The 16,438-nt window shown below is 35.0% G+C and overlaps 1 protein-coding gene across 1 annotated transcript in view; it reads right to left on the bottom strand.

Annotated features, from left to right (window-relative positions):
- The window catches only part of VPS8 (vacuolar protein sorting 8 homolog (S. cerevisiae)), a 188,565-nt gene that overhangs the window by 72,390 nt on the left and 99,737 nt on the right, over positions 1–16,438 (bottom strand). Inside the window, exons 31-33 of the mRNA XM_012730291.1 lie at positions 12,887–12,976; positions 9,262–9,308; positions 777–924 (exon numbers count right to left, since the gene is read on the bottom strand). Coding sequence (XP_012585745.1) covers positions 777–924; positions 9,262–9,308; positions 12,887–12,976 — 285 coding nt within the window. The remainder of the gene's footprint in view (positions 1–776; positions 925–9,261; positions 9,309–12,886; positions 12,977–16,438) is intronic.

Raw genomic sequence — 16,438 nt, 5'->3', positions numbered from 1 at the left:
ACATTCACTGAATAGACTATTACATGACTAAAACAAATGAACTAGAGATGCACGCATGAAAGTTGGTATGTTAAAAAAAATTAATGAAAAGAAGCCATCTACAAAGGGTTATGTACTATATATGACCATTAATACCAATTCTAAAAACAAAACTGCATCCTGTAATTATAGGAAAGCATATATATCTATCAGGTATATATACCTACATGAATGGGAAGGATAAACTTCCCCAGGTGACGTCAGGGGAGAGAAGAGAACATGATAGATAGTCCTTTTTAAAAAAATAAACAAAAGGACAAACATCCATTAAAATGTGTATTAAGGTGTATTAATATAAATGTGTAATAATTTCATTAGAAATAGGGGAAAACAAGAAAAGAGAAAGCAATGGACATGTCAAGGCTACTCAACTGCTTTTCAGTCATCTTTCCAAACAACAGGACTACGTGAGGGTCAGTTCCTACAAACAAGAGCTTGTTTTTTCCTTTAATATTTCTACTATATTCCTTTATGTCCACTTATTGTGAGGGACAGAATGTCTATAAAGCTCAATTAAAAACTGCAGTAGACATTGCTGTTTCTAACAGTTTATCAAGTAATGAAGAACATGTACAATAAATTCAGACTATCTGGGTTTAGTATCAGGTGCCACCACTTACTAGCTGTTAACTTACATAAGAAATCCATTATGCATGTGAATATTCCTTTACTAATTAATAAAACGATGAAGGATTAAGAAAAGCTTGCTTTTGTCTTCTTTATATTACTGGTCTTACCTGGATAGTTTCTTCTAGACGGTAGCACTCAAGTACTTGCAGAGTCTCTGTAACTTGGTTTGGGTTGAACTGACACAACAGCTCAATGAACTGCTCTGTAATACTGGGAGATATTTGCAGCGATTCTTGATTTATATGAATCCCTTCCCTGAAAACATAAAAGGTAAGGAAGCATTAATTAATCACCTGTATAATTAAGGTTAAAAAACATGTTAACATTAAAACTGAGCCTCTCTTTTGGTCAGGTCAAATTGTGAATTAAATCTCCATGTTACTTAGGTTATTATGGTTAACTGTATATTACATAAGAGGCATTCTAGTATTATTTCTGATAGTACACTGAATAATTAAGGAAAAGACATTGATTGGAAGTTCCAGTAAACCATACTAAAGGTTAATAGCCAAGGTGACCCAATTCAGTCTAAACAATTTGACCTTAAACTTCAAAGAATAAACCATCTTCCAGACTCAACATCTGTACTTACTATATTTTCCTCAAGCACCAATTACATCACATTGTGACCATTTCTTTAATTTTCTATCTTCTCTAAAACACTATGAACTGTATGAGGGTAGAGACCAGGTACCCTTTTACTAATGTATTCTCAAGAAGCCTACAACTGTGTCTTGCATGTAGTAAAGGCTGATATTTTGTTTGTCATAAAAATTAAAAAGTAGATTAACAGTAGGATACTCAATACCTATGGGTTCACTTGCTTTGTATGCCAACTACTCATACCCACTATTCACAATGCCTATACAAATTGTGCCAGTGGTCAAAAGAATCTTAGAAAATCCACTGTTGTTCACTGCAGACGTATGAATTATCATCTCTCCAGTTTTAAGTCAGTTCTATTTGAGAGTCCTATATTCAAAACTCCTCAATGAAAAGTTCCTTATATGAAGGACTGGAGTAGGATTAATAAAGTACAAAATGACTGCTTGGGAAATTAAGTTTCTAAAGAAAGGTTAAGGCAGATGATCTAAGCAACACTTGACAATTTTTTTCCTATCGTGGCACACAAAAATGGCAATACTGGGGTATGGCTCACTGGAGTTAAGATTGTAAGGAACTCTAGGTGCTGCAAGAACTGAGGGGTACCACTCACAAAACACACCTAACTCATATGCAGTACACCAACTATCACAAATGGGAATTTCTGGATTTCAGGGAGAATGATTGGGTACTAAAAATATTCTACAAATGATGGTAAATAGCACTAGTACTTTTACTAGTAAGGATCTTCAGTTACAGAGAGAGGAATTATATTTAGACACAGGCAATCTTCTCTAATTTAACAGCTTTGTGACACTCAATCCTGACAGAAGGTTGGGAAAGGAATTCAATAAATTCTGTTGTTTGGGGCTTTTGATATTTATTTTGATACTTTTGATATTAATTCAGTATCACCTTAAACTGTCCATAAATTCCAAAGATCAAGTTTGATTTTTTTTATATTTCACAACCTCCTTTAAGGCAGAATTTTGTGATTGGCTAGTCCCTATGTTGACAATCACTTTAGTTCTTACCACGTAACTTGAAAATTGAAAAATTGATGTGTAAATTTTTGAGTACCCAATATACTATAAGAGCAAAGATTATATGGCATCCTTTTTTTTTTAATCATCTTTAGCATAGATTTGGCATATATTAAATGGGTGTTCAGTACATGCACACTGAATTGAACTGAATTGACTAGAAATAGTGCATTGGAGCTCCTCTACACAGAAGAAACCAACTACAGAGGGGTGAAAAGTACAAGGACAAGAACTTTAAAGTCAGACATAGCTAGGAATAAATCCTTTCAGAAGGCACTACATGGAGAAAATAGAAGATGCATGTGATAAACCCAGGGAAACAGTAGTTCTCTATGTAGGATCAAGTTGTTTTCAATAGAACACAATTAGGTAAAAGAGAAAGGAAACGCTAACCAGTTTCTCAAGGAGAGTTAGTGTACTTTCCAGATGTTTATGCCATGTTGTAGCTTTTGTTAGTATTTTATCTATGTAAGATTTCTGTTAATGTGACTTATAAATGCAAGACTATGGAACAAATTAAAATTAGACATAAGCATCTGCAGATGGATCACAGTATTTAATTCTTTCTAGAACATTTATTGACAAAAGCCTTTATTAGTACTGAAGATGTGAATATGCATCAACCGAAGCAAATTAACCAAATGAATAGAATTTGATGTGTTCATTTGTGAGGAAAATAATGTGTCTGCTGGGAAATGAACAGGCAATATCAACATAATCAAAACTTTAATAAATAAACTGTAACATTAGTGAATTTACATCCATTTCTGTCACTCAGTCTTGCCCATAAATATAATTTGCTATAACTATTTCCCAGCACTATTTCTGTTAGTCTTCTAGTCGCTACCTGCTTTACCTTTTACCCACTGTTAACTTTAATGGCTGTCAAAATGATGTATTTTAGACCTAAACCTTATCTGCTCTTTGGGGATTCTCTATTTCAATACAGCATTGACTGAAAGATACTAACTAAATATACATAAAGGAAAATTCCACAAGGCATGCACCAGACTTTCTTTTGTTAGTTTTTAAAGAAAGCATATATATGCCTTATAAAATACACATACATGCAGGCACGTACACATGCAAATCATACTCCAAAATTCAGGCTGGAGAAAGAATGCACCCTTACTTAGGTTGTGAAAATCATTTAAAATGATAATCTTATATACTAGGCCACTTCTGAAGAAAGAAAAAGTTATCAGTTTTGAAAAACTTACATTAAAATGATCCTATGATTCAAATTGTGATTTCTAAATATTTGCTAAAGAAAATAAATGTGTGGAATGAAAAAAAAATCTGGGCTTTCTTTTTTACTCTAAAAAATAAATACTCTAAACACAAAAATAGGCTAATCCAGACTACTCTTCCAGATCTCTGAGAAAGAGGATTTCAAAATCTCCCACCAGAACTTGTTTTGACAATTTAGGGCAACCTCAGCTTAGTTTAAATCCTGATTACTTAAATTCTCTACCCATTCTCAAATACCCAGTCCTTGGAAATGAGGCATACTGATGACTGCTTGGTACTTTTTAGGCTGAGAAGTCAAAAATACCCCCACAACAAACAAGAAGAAAGAAAATTATTCTTCTTCGTAGTTTTTATTCAAATCAAGTTGCTTCACAAAGCGGTTAAACTGAACTTAGAGCTTCCCCTCCCTATCCACACTGAAGCTAGAAGAGTATGATTCTGTCTCAATCGAACAAAACCTAAGTGTTTAACCTGCTTCAAAAACAGTATTTTAAATGTGGTTGTTATACATAGCAAAGGCAGTGGTACAGAATTTGTGTGACACTGTAAGCTAATAAAAAAATGTTCCACAAACTGGATATGCCAAGATAGACAGAAACGCTGTATTGGCAAGAAGGAATCCAATAGAATTGGATTCAACACTGTCTATCTCTTAAAATATTCCTTCAAAATTATCCACAGAAACACTGACAGATTCAATTAAATCCAATGAATAACCATTTCCATAATCTATGTTTTGCTTTTTGACAAAGACACCTATTTCTAAAACAATTGGCCCCAATGATGTACAGACTGACCCTTTATTTTGTGCAAAGTTGCCAGTCTCTCATGTAGCGATAGCCACAATGCCTTACACACTTCTAAGAGGCACAGAGAAAAGCAGACAAGTGTACTATTTATCTAACAGTAAAGACAATGCCATGTCAAATCAATGTAATAAACCTAAGATAGATCTTTAGGGGATCTGGTCACTTTCTATTTCCCTAGTTTGGCTCAAAATTACACTAGTCTGACTATAAAATTTCCTCCTTCAAATGTGAACAGAATTTTTTAAATCTCTTGATATTTTGATGACTGAACAGTGCAGTGTGCTGGGGCTGAGAAGGTGGCATGGAGTGAGTAACGTGGAAAATTCATGACCACTCTGGGTTTTTAAAGATAATTAGTCTGCAGCTGCCTGCTGATTTGTCTATTTATTCCATTACAATGTAAATTCTCTTGAATGCAGGGCCTGTCTCATGCCATTTTATCTCCAGTGTTTGTCACAGTACTTAGTGTGCTATAGTCACTCAGTAAATTGTTACACAAAATAAATGAACAGATTTATTCTTTTCTTTACTAAAAAAGAAAGGAAAAAAATTGGATTGAAAAAAAATGAGTGTAATTTTGAGCAATTTCAACCTCTAACACAGTACTTAGCAGATAACAATCTCATGAAGAATTACTGCACAAAGGAATATGGAAATAAGCACACAGGCTATTTTCTATCTGTCTGTCTGTCTGTCTGTCTACCTATATATCATCTGAAAGGTCTGGATGTTGGGAAATGACAATATATTTGGATTTAAAAGGTCAAACTGGAGCTTCTGGCAAAATACTAACTACAGATAACTATCTGGTAGTGAGCCTGGCTAAAGTGATGAGTACTCACTGAATTGGGAGTACTCATCTGAATTTTATATATCAAGAAATCAGAAACATATATAATGTTCTATTTTTATTTTAAATTTAAAATATGCCTTTTCAACACTATCTCTTAAAATATTCCTTCAAACTTATCCATAGAAATACTGACAGGTTCTATTTAAATCCACTGAATAACCATTTCCATAATCTATGCTTTGCTTTTTGACAAAGACACCTATTTCTAAAACAATTTTAATTTTCAGTTTATTCTGATTAAGGAGTTAGAAGTACAATATCTGCTTCTTTTCTATATTTGTGTGCTTTTTTTTTCTTAACTACAAGAAAGCATACAAAATATTTCAAAAACTTCCAGGACACTGCTAACAAAGCTAAACTGACATTACCAAGAAAACCCATACTGAGGAAAATATTTTGTGAAAATGAATATGCTTATATATTCTCTTTATTCCTTATATACCTCATCGCCTCCCTGTTCTCCCCCACCCCTACAAACACAAATCAGTGTACTTTTGTATTATCCTCAAGCTGTACAAAGAACCTGTATTTGGATGTAAATGTATCAGAATTCCTGTGAGAAGTCTGGGCTAGCAAGAATACACACCCAGAGTGGGGGTGAGGTGGGGCGTTATGCAGCAGCTGACCCAAAGAAGGGAATTGGAGAGGATGTAAATCCTTTCTCTCCCAAACTGTTGGCCTCAATTCAGGCAAGTAATTTGCTTCTGGATGATTAATCCCCCTCCTTTCAAAACTAATCTCCCTACATACATATGAAAAAACCACCAATATCTTCATAGGTCAATTAATTCTACTGAGGACATTATTTACATAGTAAAGATAACTTAATGAAATTGGATAAAAAAATACAGAAACACATAAAAATTCAACTAGATGATCTGTTCCTATAAAAACGCTACTGAACAAAATTAAAAGCTACCCCCTCAAAAATATTTCTATCAATATATGCATAGAGGAATCAGGATACTATGGACTCAGGTTTGGGGAGCAAGAGGGAAAAGAGTAATATTCCTGATATGTCACATATATACAGGCATTCCTCACTGCAAAAGAATTTTTTTCTTTCATTTCTTGCTCTCCAGAATGCTGCTACTGAAATTTCATAGGGGTGGATAGTAGGAACTAGGACATCAAAAGAATCAAGTTGGGTTATTTAAGGAGAACAGAAAGGTAAGAAACAAAGGGAAAAATAGTTTGAAGCTCTGTACAGGGAAAACTGATAGGTAGGACCGCTGTGATCTACCTGTTCGTGACATTATTCTGTCCCTACATAAAAGAGTTTTCCCTACTCTCTTAGTTTCACACTTCATTTTCCCCAATACTTGATAAGATTCTAATCTTTCATTTCAGGTTAGTCAACACACATATTCATTTAAAAAAGGCTAAAATGTAATGGAAAATCAGTCATTCAGAGATAAATGTAAACTAATTCACACAACCTGCTTTCCTGTTACCCTTGAGGTCAACTGGTATCGGAAAAGCTTTTCCCATTAGCGTGTGTATGCGTTGTCATATTCACATGTTACTTGAATATTCTCATGGGGAAAGTGTCACGTAATACAGGAACTGACAAAACAATCAGAAGATTCTGATCAGAACTTGGAAAGAGGTAATTTTGGATTTTAAAAGCTACCCAACAATGGTATATATGTGAATGTATTTATGCTGCTTTAACTCACTGTGCCACCAGGGAGGGACCCACCATAGTCTATTTATGGTGAAGTTTAAATAGTGATTGCAATATCAGAATAAATGACTGTATTAATATTTATAATAACTAATACTGGCTTTTTTATTTTAAAAAAGTCTTTTATACTTTGTAACACGTGATCACTACTGTCTTCTATACTTCGTAACATGTGAGAAAAGGTGAAGTTCAAAGTTGCACCCTTCTCTCCAGGTAGGACAATTGGGGGGGAAATAAAAAACTTGGTTAAAATTAATTACCCTAGGGGAAAAAGAATCAGATCCGAAGAGAACTGATCTAACAATGGAAGAAGCAACAAAAAAGGAACAGAAAGAACTTTGACATGGGAAAAGAGGGTCACAGGCCCCAAGGAAAGGAAGGGACAGGGTTGGGGCTGGGAGCCTCCTTCCTCTTAAGCCTAGCTCAGTCCTCTCAATTGTTGGCCCTCTTCTCAGTTAACCTCCCCAGTTCTCTCCAAATCCAATGCTAAAATATATCTCCATCATTTAATTCTAATTAATGCACATAAACTGCATTGGAGAGAAATACAAATGACTAATTTAAACAAAACAAGATGTCTAGTCTCAGTAATATTCTGAACACAAAGAACCAAAGACAGACATATATTTTTTAATTTAATCATAATTCATTTCACATTTATATTAGGTAACTTGTCATTATGTGCTCAAAGTTGAGTTGTAATTTTAAAAACTGATATTTTGGAAAGGTCTTAAACAGGGTGCATGTAATCAGACTAGTTTTCCAAGCATCTACATATGTACATCTGTATTGGTCCAAATTTAAATGCAGCATAACCTGCAAAAGATTTAAATTACTGAAATTTCAAAAAAAAAAAGCTATTATGATGAACAAAATTACTGGTAAACTGGAATAATTCAAACCGATAGATCAATAATTGCCAAACTAAATGACTTTTTTCAATGGCTAGTGTGCATGACAGTATAGCAACTTAAAAGTTTATGTGTCTGGCCCTCCCTGATGGCGCAGCGGGTTAAAGCACAGCACTGAGAAGCTAAAGCCACTTCTGCATGAGTTCGATTCCTGCCTGCCCAGGAGGTGATGACTGCATGGCGTGGCAGACCTCTCCTGACCCGCCCGCTGCTCCCCTCATCAGTGTACTTTGTCGATCTGCCTGGTTTGCTCCCCACTCTGTCTCTGGTGAAGCCTCTCACAGCCCCTTAGCCTCTGGCCTGTATCCCAGTTCTGTATGTACAAATAAAAAAAAAAAATCTTAAAAAAAAAAGTTTATGTGTCTGATGTGAAAGCAATGTCATCCTGGAACAGTACACTTAAGCAGGGATGCTTCACTCAGGGTACACATCACAAATACTCCTCACCTACCATGATTCTGAGGGGTTAGATACAGGCGTCTGTATGTTTTAGTTTCTTAGGCGATTGTGAGACACAATTCTGGTTAGGTCATTGTCTTGGGGCCTCACCTGGTAGCCTACAAGTTAAGTCTTAGTGATATCACCTTTTAGAACTGGGTTCCCTCCCTGACCAGGGAAGTGACCCACACATGGCACAAAAGACCTCTCTTGTCTTGCCTATTACACCCTTCAGCAGTGTATTTCAATAAATCCATCTGTTCTGCTCCCCACTCTGTCTCTGGTGAATCCTCTTACCCTTTCACCTCTGTGGCCTATACCCCAGTTCTTTACACACACACACAATTTTAAAAATTCACTATCTTAGTGGATATTAAATATTATTATACACAACATTCAATGTACTCCTCATAGTCACATCAAAAGGCTAAGATCTCATGTGCACAGCTATTTTTCTTACAAATCCATTACTAACTTCATCATCTGCTTGGGTTAGTTTTTATTTGATGTATATCACAGTAATACAGTTAAAAAACACTGAAACTGTGTTCCTCATTCTGCCAAGAAAGCAATTTTAAAAAAACAAAGGGAAGTTTCCTAGGTAATATATTTAGAGGTGGGCTAGGACCTAGTGTTTACTTTAAAATGCAAAGCTATCAATGCACAGCATGGGATAAAGAAGAAATGAAGATAAGAAAGAGGAAGCTGTTTGGTCATCAAACTCTTCCTACAACATGTCCTCTTAGAATGGACACAATATTTTACGTACAATGATGACAACTCACCATGTGTGCTTATTTTCAAGTGGAATTAAAAGTATACCCTCAAGATTTAATCTACTTTCAGCTCATATATTTTGGTATATCTACCTGTTACACTAACATTAAAAATCCAGAAGTGGTTGTACCATTGGTGACCATGGGCTTGTTTCTTAACCTCAAGTTATTTTCTTTGATTTATTATCTATGCATTATGAAAAACTAGTTTATTAACATACCTTGGGTCAAGAAGACTCCTCAGAAATTTGAAAAGCAAAATCTGGTTCTGAATAGGAAAACAATAAAAATACAATTAAATATTAAAAAAATCCTCCAACGACTGCCATGGGAAAGAATGACTCCAGACCACGCCTTTCAATTGTACACATATTATTATTTTCACTAGTCTGTTTGTAAGAGGTAAAATTCTAACAAATCATTGGAGACAATCTCTTCTAACTGTCATACGTTCAGTTTTGAATGCAGAAGGAACATAACACCAACCTCTTATTTCTCCAATCCTGCCCCTTGTAAAAGAAAAAAGCCCTCTGCTGAGACAAAATCCTGAGGGGTGGCCTTCACCAGGATCATCCCAGTGGCAGGTGCCTTAAGTTGCTCTGCTGGTGGTGATTCATGTTGCCTCACCTGCTCCTCTGTCTGAAAAGGCCCATTATGAGACAGTCAATCCAAGCAGAGTGGGAATTTGAGGGCCCAGTAACCAGCACCACCTAAAGAACTCATGAACTGCACAATATAATCAACTACAGAAAAGATGATAAACTGCAACAATGTGCCATAAAAACTGGATTTTATTTTTTCCACTTATTAAATGCCTAACTTTGTATATCAGTCACTGTTCCTCTCAGCAGGTCAGTTTCCTTAGGTGTATTTTCCTTTCTCTGTGTAGAGGTGAGAATTAAGTGAATTAAATCTTAGAATACTACATGAGTATAATAGTGTTTCTAAGTTTTTAGGAAAGTCAAGCAAAAAATTATTAGTTTAGTTTTCCTTTGTTTATTATTTTTGAAACATTCAAATTTCACATATGAAAACAGGGAATTAACACAACTGAAAAGTAGTAAAGCCATTAGAATATAAATATTTTCAATATATTTATCAGACTTTGGTTTCCCTCTTTTCCCTAGCTTACCACTTTGTTTTATTTTTTACAACTTTCCTTATACTTAGAACAATAGTCTGGCTTACTTTTCGTTTTAAGAATTCTGAAAAAATTGATGGCAAGCATATCTGTTGCCATCAAAAGTATAAAATCTGTATAGGAGTCTTGTACAAGATTTTCAGCAAAATTGTTTCATCTCTTTAAAAGAAACTTGTAAGACCCCACAAACCCCACACAGTCAAAGTGCTGCCTTAAAAAAAAAATAGCTTAGGCCACTTCCACATGAGTTCGATCCCTGCCTGCCCGGAAGGAGATCCACATGGCAAGGCAGACCTCTGCTGACCCGCCTGCTGCTCCCCTCAGCAGGGTACCTTGTCAATCTGCCTGTTCTGTACCCCACTCTGTCTCTGGTGAATCCTCTCACTCTCCACATCTCTGGCCTGTACCTCAGTTCTGTATGAATAAATAAATCTTTAAAAAAAAAAAAGTGACACTTCAGCTTTTATATAGCTGGTGTATTGATATATCTGATGACATAATATCCCTTTACCTGGCCATTCTGCTTCTAATGTCATTAAGAGACTACAGGAAGAATAAAATCCTGCAATTAATACTCTTACACTGTAGATGACAACAGCAACACTACAGATGAGAGGATTCATCAAAACTGCTGACATTTATAAGGAAGAGAAGCCCTGTGGATCTAGAGCAATTTCAGAAAAGCAGTCTTGTGTGCTCCTCACTAGAACGGGGTTACTGGCCCGCCATGTCCTTGCTCAGCAACCTGGGCAGTGTTCCATCATTGTACAAGTCAAATACTCTACACTTGTTCTTTGGCTTATCTAAGCACAGGGATACCTTATATATTTTTGTACATTCAGCACTTAATGCTTTTGATGCACAGCAGGTACATAACTTCTATTTAATTAAAGGTGAGTCTTTATCCTGAGTTAACAGACCTCATCACACTAGACAAACACGTCGCTTATCTGGGAGTCAGTTTTAACTCTTCTCATCAGATTCAACTTATTTCTAGGCCCTGTACTCTGTTTCAAAACATATCCTGGCTTTGTCCGCTCTACTGCCTCTGACTTAGCCTTGACTTCACCATCATTTTTGCCCTGGCTTTTTGCATTCTAAATGACCCAACTAGTTTCTCCTTCACTTGCTTTCTTTGCCAGTCCATTCTCTACCATAGTTAATTTGCTATAAAATGATTTAATTATGTTATTCATTTGCTTTAAAAAACTAGTAATTCTCTAGTACCTAAGATACCTAGGATTAAATATAAGATTGTTCAATATCAGGACTCAAACTCTAAGCTCTAGCCTCTATAATTTTAAGCCCACTCCTCCAACATACCTTTTATATCTTAATTTAATACTTCTTCCACTACTGTCCTCTTCACATTGCGCTTGCTACCTGAGCCTTCTCTGACTATGCATTTTGCTTCATGCCTTCAAGTCTTTACATACCCAGAATTCTCTATGCAGAAAGCCCTTCCCAGAGCTTTGACCTGAAAGCTGGACCAATCATTCAAGATTCAGTTCACACATGTCTAGGAATTTCAGTCTGATTTTTTCATAGTCTATCACCCCTTGTTCCTGTAACACTTTTTTACATATATGTGGTGTAGTGTTTATAATATTACACTGTGGTTATGTGTTTCTCTATTCTGTTGGGAGAATGAAAGAATATTCTTACTTGTGTGCCCAGCGTCTACCAAACTGTGATACAGAGTGGGGCCACAATCAGTGTTTAAATGAAAGAATTTCCTATCTTTGTCTCCAATGCTAGCCTCCTACTCACTGCTTTGGTGTTCATCTTGCATACGTAACCCTACTATTATTATTGACACTGGACTTTGGGTGGGCTTTATATCTCTGTCATCATCCTGTTCCTTACCTCCATCATTTGTAGCCATAATGATACCAAGCCAAACTTACCACTAGCACTGCCAAGCAGTGATAAGTAAAATACTGGCTCTCCTAAACAATACTTCCAACTGAGCTTCTCCATACTTAGCATTAAAATATCTGTACTCTGGCCCTACCTGGTGGCGCAGCGGGTTAAAACACTGCACTAAGAAGCTTAAGCCATTTCCACATGAGTTCGATTCCCACCTGCCCCGGAGGTGACCACATGGTGTGGCAGACCTCTCCTGACCCGCCCGCTGCTCCCCTCAGCAGTGTACTCCCTCGATCTGCCTGTTCTGCTCCCCACTCTGTCCTGGTGAATCCTCTCACCCTCCGCATCTCTGGCCTGTACCCCAGTCCTGTATAAATAAATAAATCTTAAAAAAAAAAAATCTGTACTCTAGTTAGATTTTTCCAAAAAATTCTAAATTATCAGCAGTAACCCAATTTGGAGATGACGAAAGTCTCAATAAATAATACAGCTCAAAGAGAATAGTGTTACAGACCCTATAGTAAAAGAAAATACAGGTTGCAGAGTAGAACTTTTGAGGATTATTACTTCCAGAATAAGTATAGGATATAACTCAAAAATGTTTCTGTGATGTGAAATTTGTCATGCATAAAAATAAACACACCTTCAATTACAGACTAAGAGGTCATCACACCAATGCGCCCAAATATTGACACAAACATTCATGATGTGTAGAATCTATGATTGAAAACTGGCCACCAATTGAAGAAATTACTACAATCAAAAGTTCTCAGGTAGATAATCAATAACTCTTTTCCACTAGATACTTCTTTCCAATTTAATTTTGCTATAGTTACCTCAAGTTTTTTAATGACTGTTTCAATCTCTCCAGAAAAGTGAGTTGCAACTAGTTCTGCAGCTTTACAGGGCTTCAGCGACACAAGTTGCTACAGTGAAAGAAAAAAGGTAAAATGATCTTTAATGTTAGTAGAATTGTTATAGAGATGAAGCATAAACATCTACCTCAATATTATCATAAGCCCCTACACTGCATTTAAGGAAACCTTGAAATAGAGCCTCAATTTAAAGGCACAAAAATAAAAATAAATAAAATTAGAAATGTGCAAATGTAAAACACCACAATTTAATTTTAAAAAAGGACAATTCAGAATTAGGAAATGAAATGCACTTAAGAAATGAAAACACTAACATTCTGTACTTTTGCCATGAGAGCTATAAGATTAACAGAAGAACAAAAGCTTCACAAGTTCCCTGTCAGTGCTTAAAGTAGTTAACTTGAAACTTAAAGTAGTAACTTGAAGAAGAAAAAGAGTATAGCTGCTACTTCTCTGGCTAATTCTAAAACTTTGTTTCTGGTGTTTGGTAGCTAGAGAAGCTAGCAGTGTGTTAAAAAATCAAATCAAGTCATAATTCTTAAAAGAGGTTAAGACACTGACTACTGTCAATTATTAATATTTCTGTCATATCTAAGAATTCTGACTTGCCATCTCCTCAAACTTCCTAGACACTACTGGCTATCCTTTTCTTCTAATATGGGTTGTGTAACTTACCATTACACGTTTACAATTGCTATTACATAACTAAAATGCAAGAACCATCTATAGATCAACATAGTACATTATTAAATAAAATCTGGACAAGTTACTATGACAGCAACAGAACTTCTCTAATAATTTTATGATAGTACTTGTCAGCTAGTAATAATTACTTGACACAAATAACTTGTATAGTATTTTAGACATCTCAAAACAGAGATGGTACAACTTAATCAATATCACAAGTGGAAAGGGAGTTATCACTACTAATCTATAGAAAACAGAAAGACAAAAGAAATTATTATGAATTAATTAGTGAGAATTTTAAACTGATATGAAATAGATAACAAACAAGAAAAATGTAATTTAATATATTGACTTAGGAAATAGAAAACCTGCACTGATTTTTACCATTAAACTATTATGTTGGTGGAAAAGTCATGACGTATTTTTTCTGTTGTCTATACAAAAAATGAGTTTTCTGACAACCCAATAAAGAGTCAAAAATCACTCCATGTGGAAAACTCCAATCATGCATATTACAAGACACATTTAGATAAAAACAGGAAAAAGATTTGGAACAGGCTCATCACAGAAAGGAAAATGAAGTGGCCAATGAAACGTGAAAAGCCTATCAATTTGAGTACTAATTAAGGAAATACAAAGGTAAAACATATAAAATATGATACTGGCATCTACTATAGTTTAAAATATTAATTCCAGTTCTTTAGTAAGTATATACCCCAGAACAGAGATTATTAAACATTAGCAAACAACAAAATGACCAGGAGAACTTGGGTACTAACCCTCAAATTTCTGATTCAATAAATATGAGATGAAGACTGATACTGCATATCTATGAAATTCTCCAGTGATAACTTTACAGAACTTATAATGCTGGTTTGAAAATGAAACTTGGAACTAATATCCTAGAGCAATGCCATGTGCTTATCTCAAGACACATTTGTAAGTATGATCATAGACGGCATGTCTTTCAACAGCACAATGGTGAAACAGTGATATATTTGTAAAGTAGAATACTATACAACAATAAAAATAAATCATAGGTACATACAACAAAATATAAAAATTCTGAGGAATACTGAAGAAAAAAGGATAGGATACAGAGTATTTCATTTACATAATTCAGAAATAGACAAAATAAAAAATTTAGGGATGCGAGCATATGCAGTAATCATAGATAGAAAGGCAAAATATTATCACAAAAACCAGGATAATATCCTGGATACAGTAGAGAATGCAGGGCACTAGGAAACTACAGATGGTTTAGTACAGATCAGGAAACTACACGAACAGTCCATAGTACTAGAAAGAATGTATTTATCTGATTGCTTTTTAATTTTTTATTTAATTGTAGATTTGTTTTATGGATTTTCTGATTTTTTTTTCCTACTTCTAGTAGAAAAATATTCAAAAATCTAGTGAAATGTGTTTTGACCATATTGGAAAAACCATCTAAACCAGAGATTCATTAACTGAAATCCACAGACAATATAACAATGGCTGCTATGACATCTATGGATCTCTAAAATTATAAACTAAATTACATGATCTGTGCATATGCAAAATATGTAAGACCACACATCTGATGCAGAGATCCAAATCTTTTATTAAATTCCCAGAAGAGTCTGATGACCCCAAAACTGTTAAGAATCACTAATCTATACACTATGCATACTGTCAAAAACTTTATTGTGAGGACTTTCCCCCTAAAATATTTCCTGTTGATTTTATTTATATTACTAAAGACACAGAAATCCTTTGACAAGAAGTCTATATACTTGTAATCTTGACTTTAAAGAGATACCAGAAAGTTCAAGTTGAAAAAATGTGCAGATGTGGGAAAAATACCCAGCAGAAATAACTTGGGCAGCAAAAAATACTTCTTGCTTTTCCAGTATGGGTTTTCTGCTGAGTAATTTGTTTGCACATTGATTAATTTATCATATTTCACATTATGCAGAGACATAGCTTCATTTTTGGATGTCTGGAGTCCATGTGCTCAAACCACTGCACAATGCAGATGAAGTGAGATGAAAAATGAGCTGTAATGTAACTATGGAGACTTAAAGGGAATGATGAAAGGAAAGAGAATACAAAATGATTAAAGGAAAAAAAAATATAAGTCAAAATAAGAGATATTCTTAGGGGTTTTTTCACCAAGACATATTTATCTTATTGTTAGCAGGAAAATGATAACATTAAATAAATACAGGTTCTTCAATCCTATAGATGAAAGTGTGGAAACTAAACAAGACCACCACACATCTGATGACCGGCTGTGCCACTTTTCACACCAGATGTTTCACAGAAAATGATATTCACCTTTCTGATCTTTCTAAACTTTACAACCTCCACCAGCTAGAAATTCACATCATATGCAAAGGTTTCTCAAAGTTTCACAGCTCATCTTCTCTTATCATTTTTCATATGTATAAAAACATTTTCAAATACCTGAGTAATACTGAATGATCATTTATTTCACTACATCTCTAAACCAATCACCCGGTATTATCCCATTAAAAAAAGGACAGAAAAGTCATAGATACAAATATGATTTTCAAAATTAAGATTATCTCAGCATCTTTTGCTACTACTTTTTTTTCAGTAGTCAGTGAGCCGTTAAACAGAATAGATTTCAACAAAGCTGCTAGCTTGTTGGTTTCAATGATATACAGCATGATATAAACCTAAACAACTAAAGTGAGTATTGAGTTTTGGGGCACCCTTTAAAAATGCATTGTGACATTTAAAAAACCAGCAACAACAAATGTCGGTGAGGATATAGAGAAAAAGGAACTCTCCTACTTTGCTGGTAGAAATGCAAACTGG

This window comes from Condylura cristata, unplaced genomic scaffold (assembly GCF_000260355.1).
Source record: "Condylura cristata isolate star-nosed mole 26May11 unplaced genomic scaffold, ConCri1.0 scaffold00003, whole genome shotgun sequence".
NCBI lineage: Eukaryota > Metazoa > Chordata > Mammalia > Eulipotyphla > Talpidae > Condylura > Condylura cristata.
The sequence above is the reverse complement of the archived record's forward strand: the minus strand, read 5'-3'. Positions and strand labels throughout refer to the sequence as shown.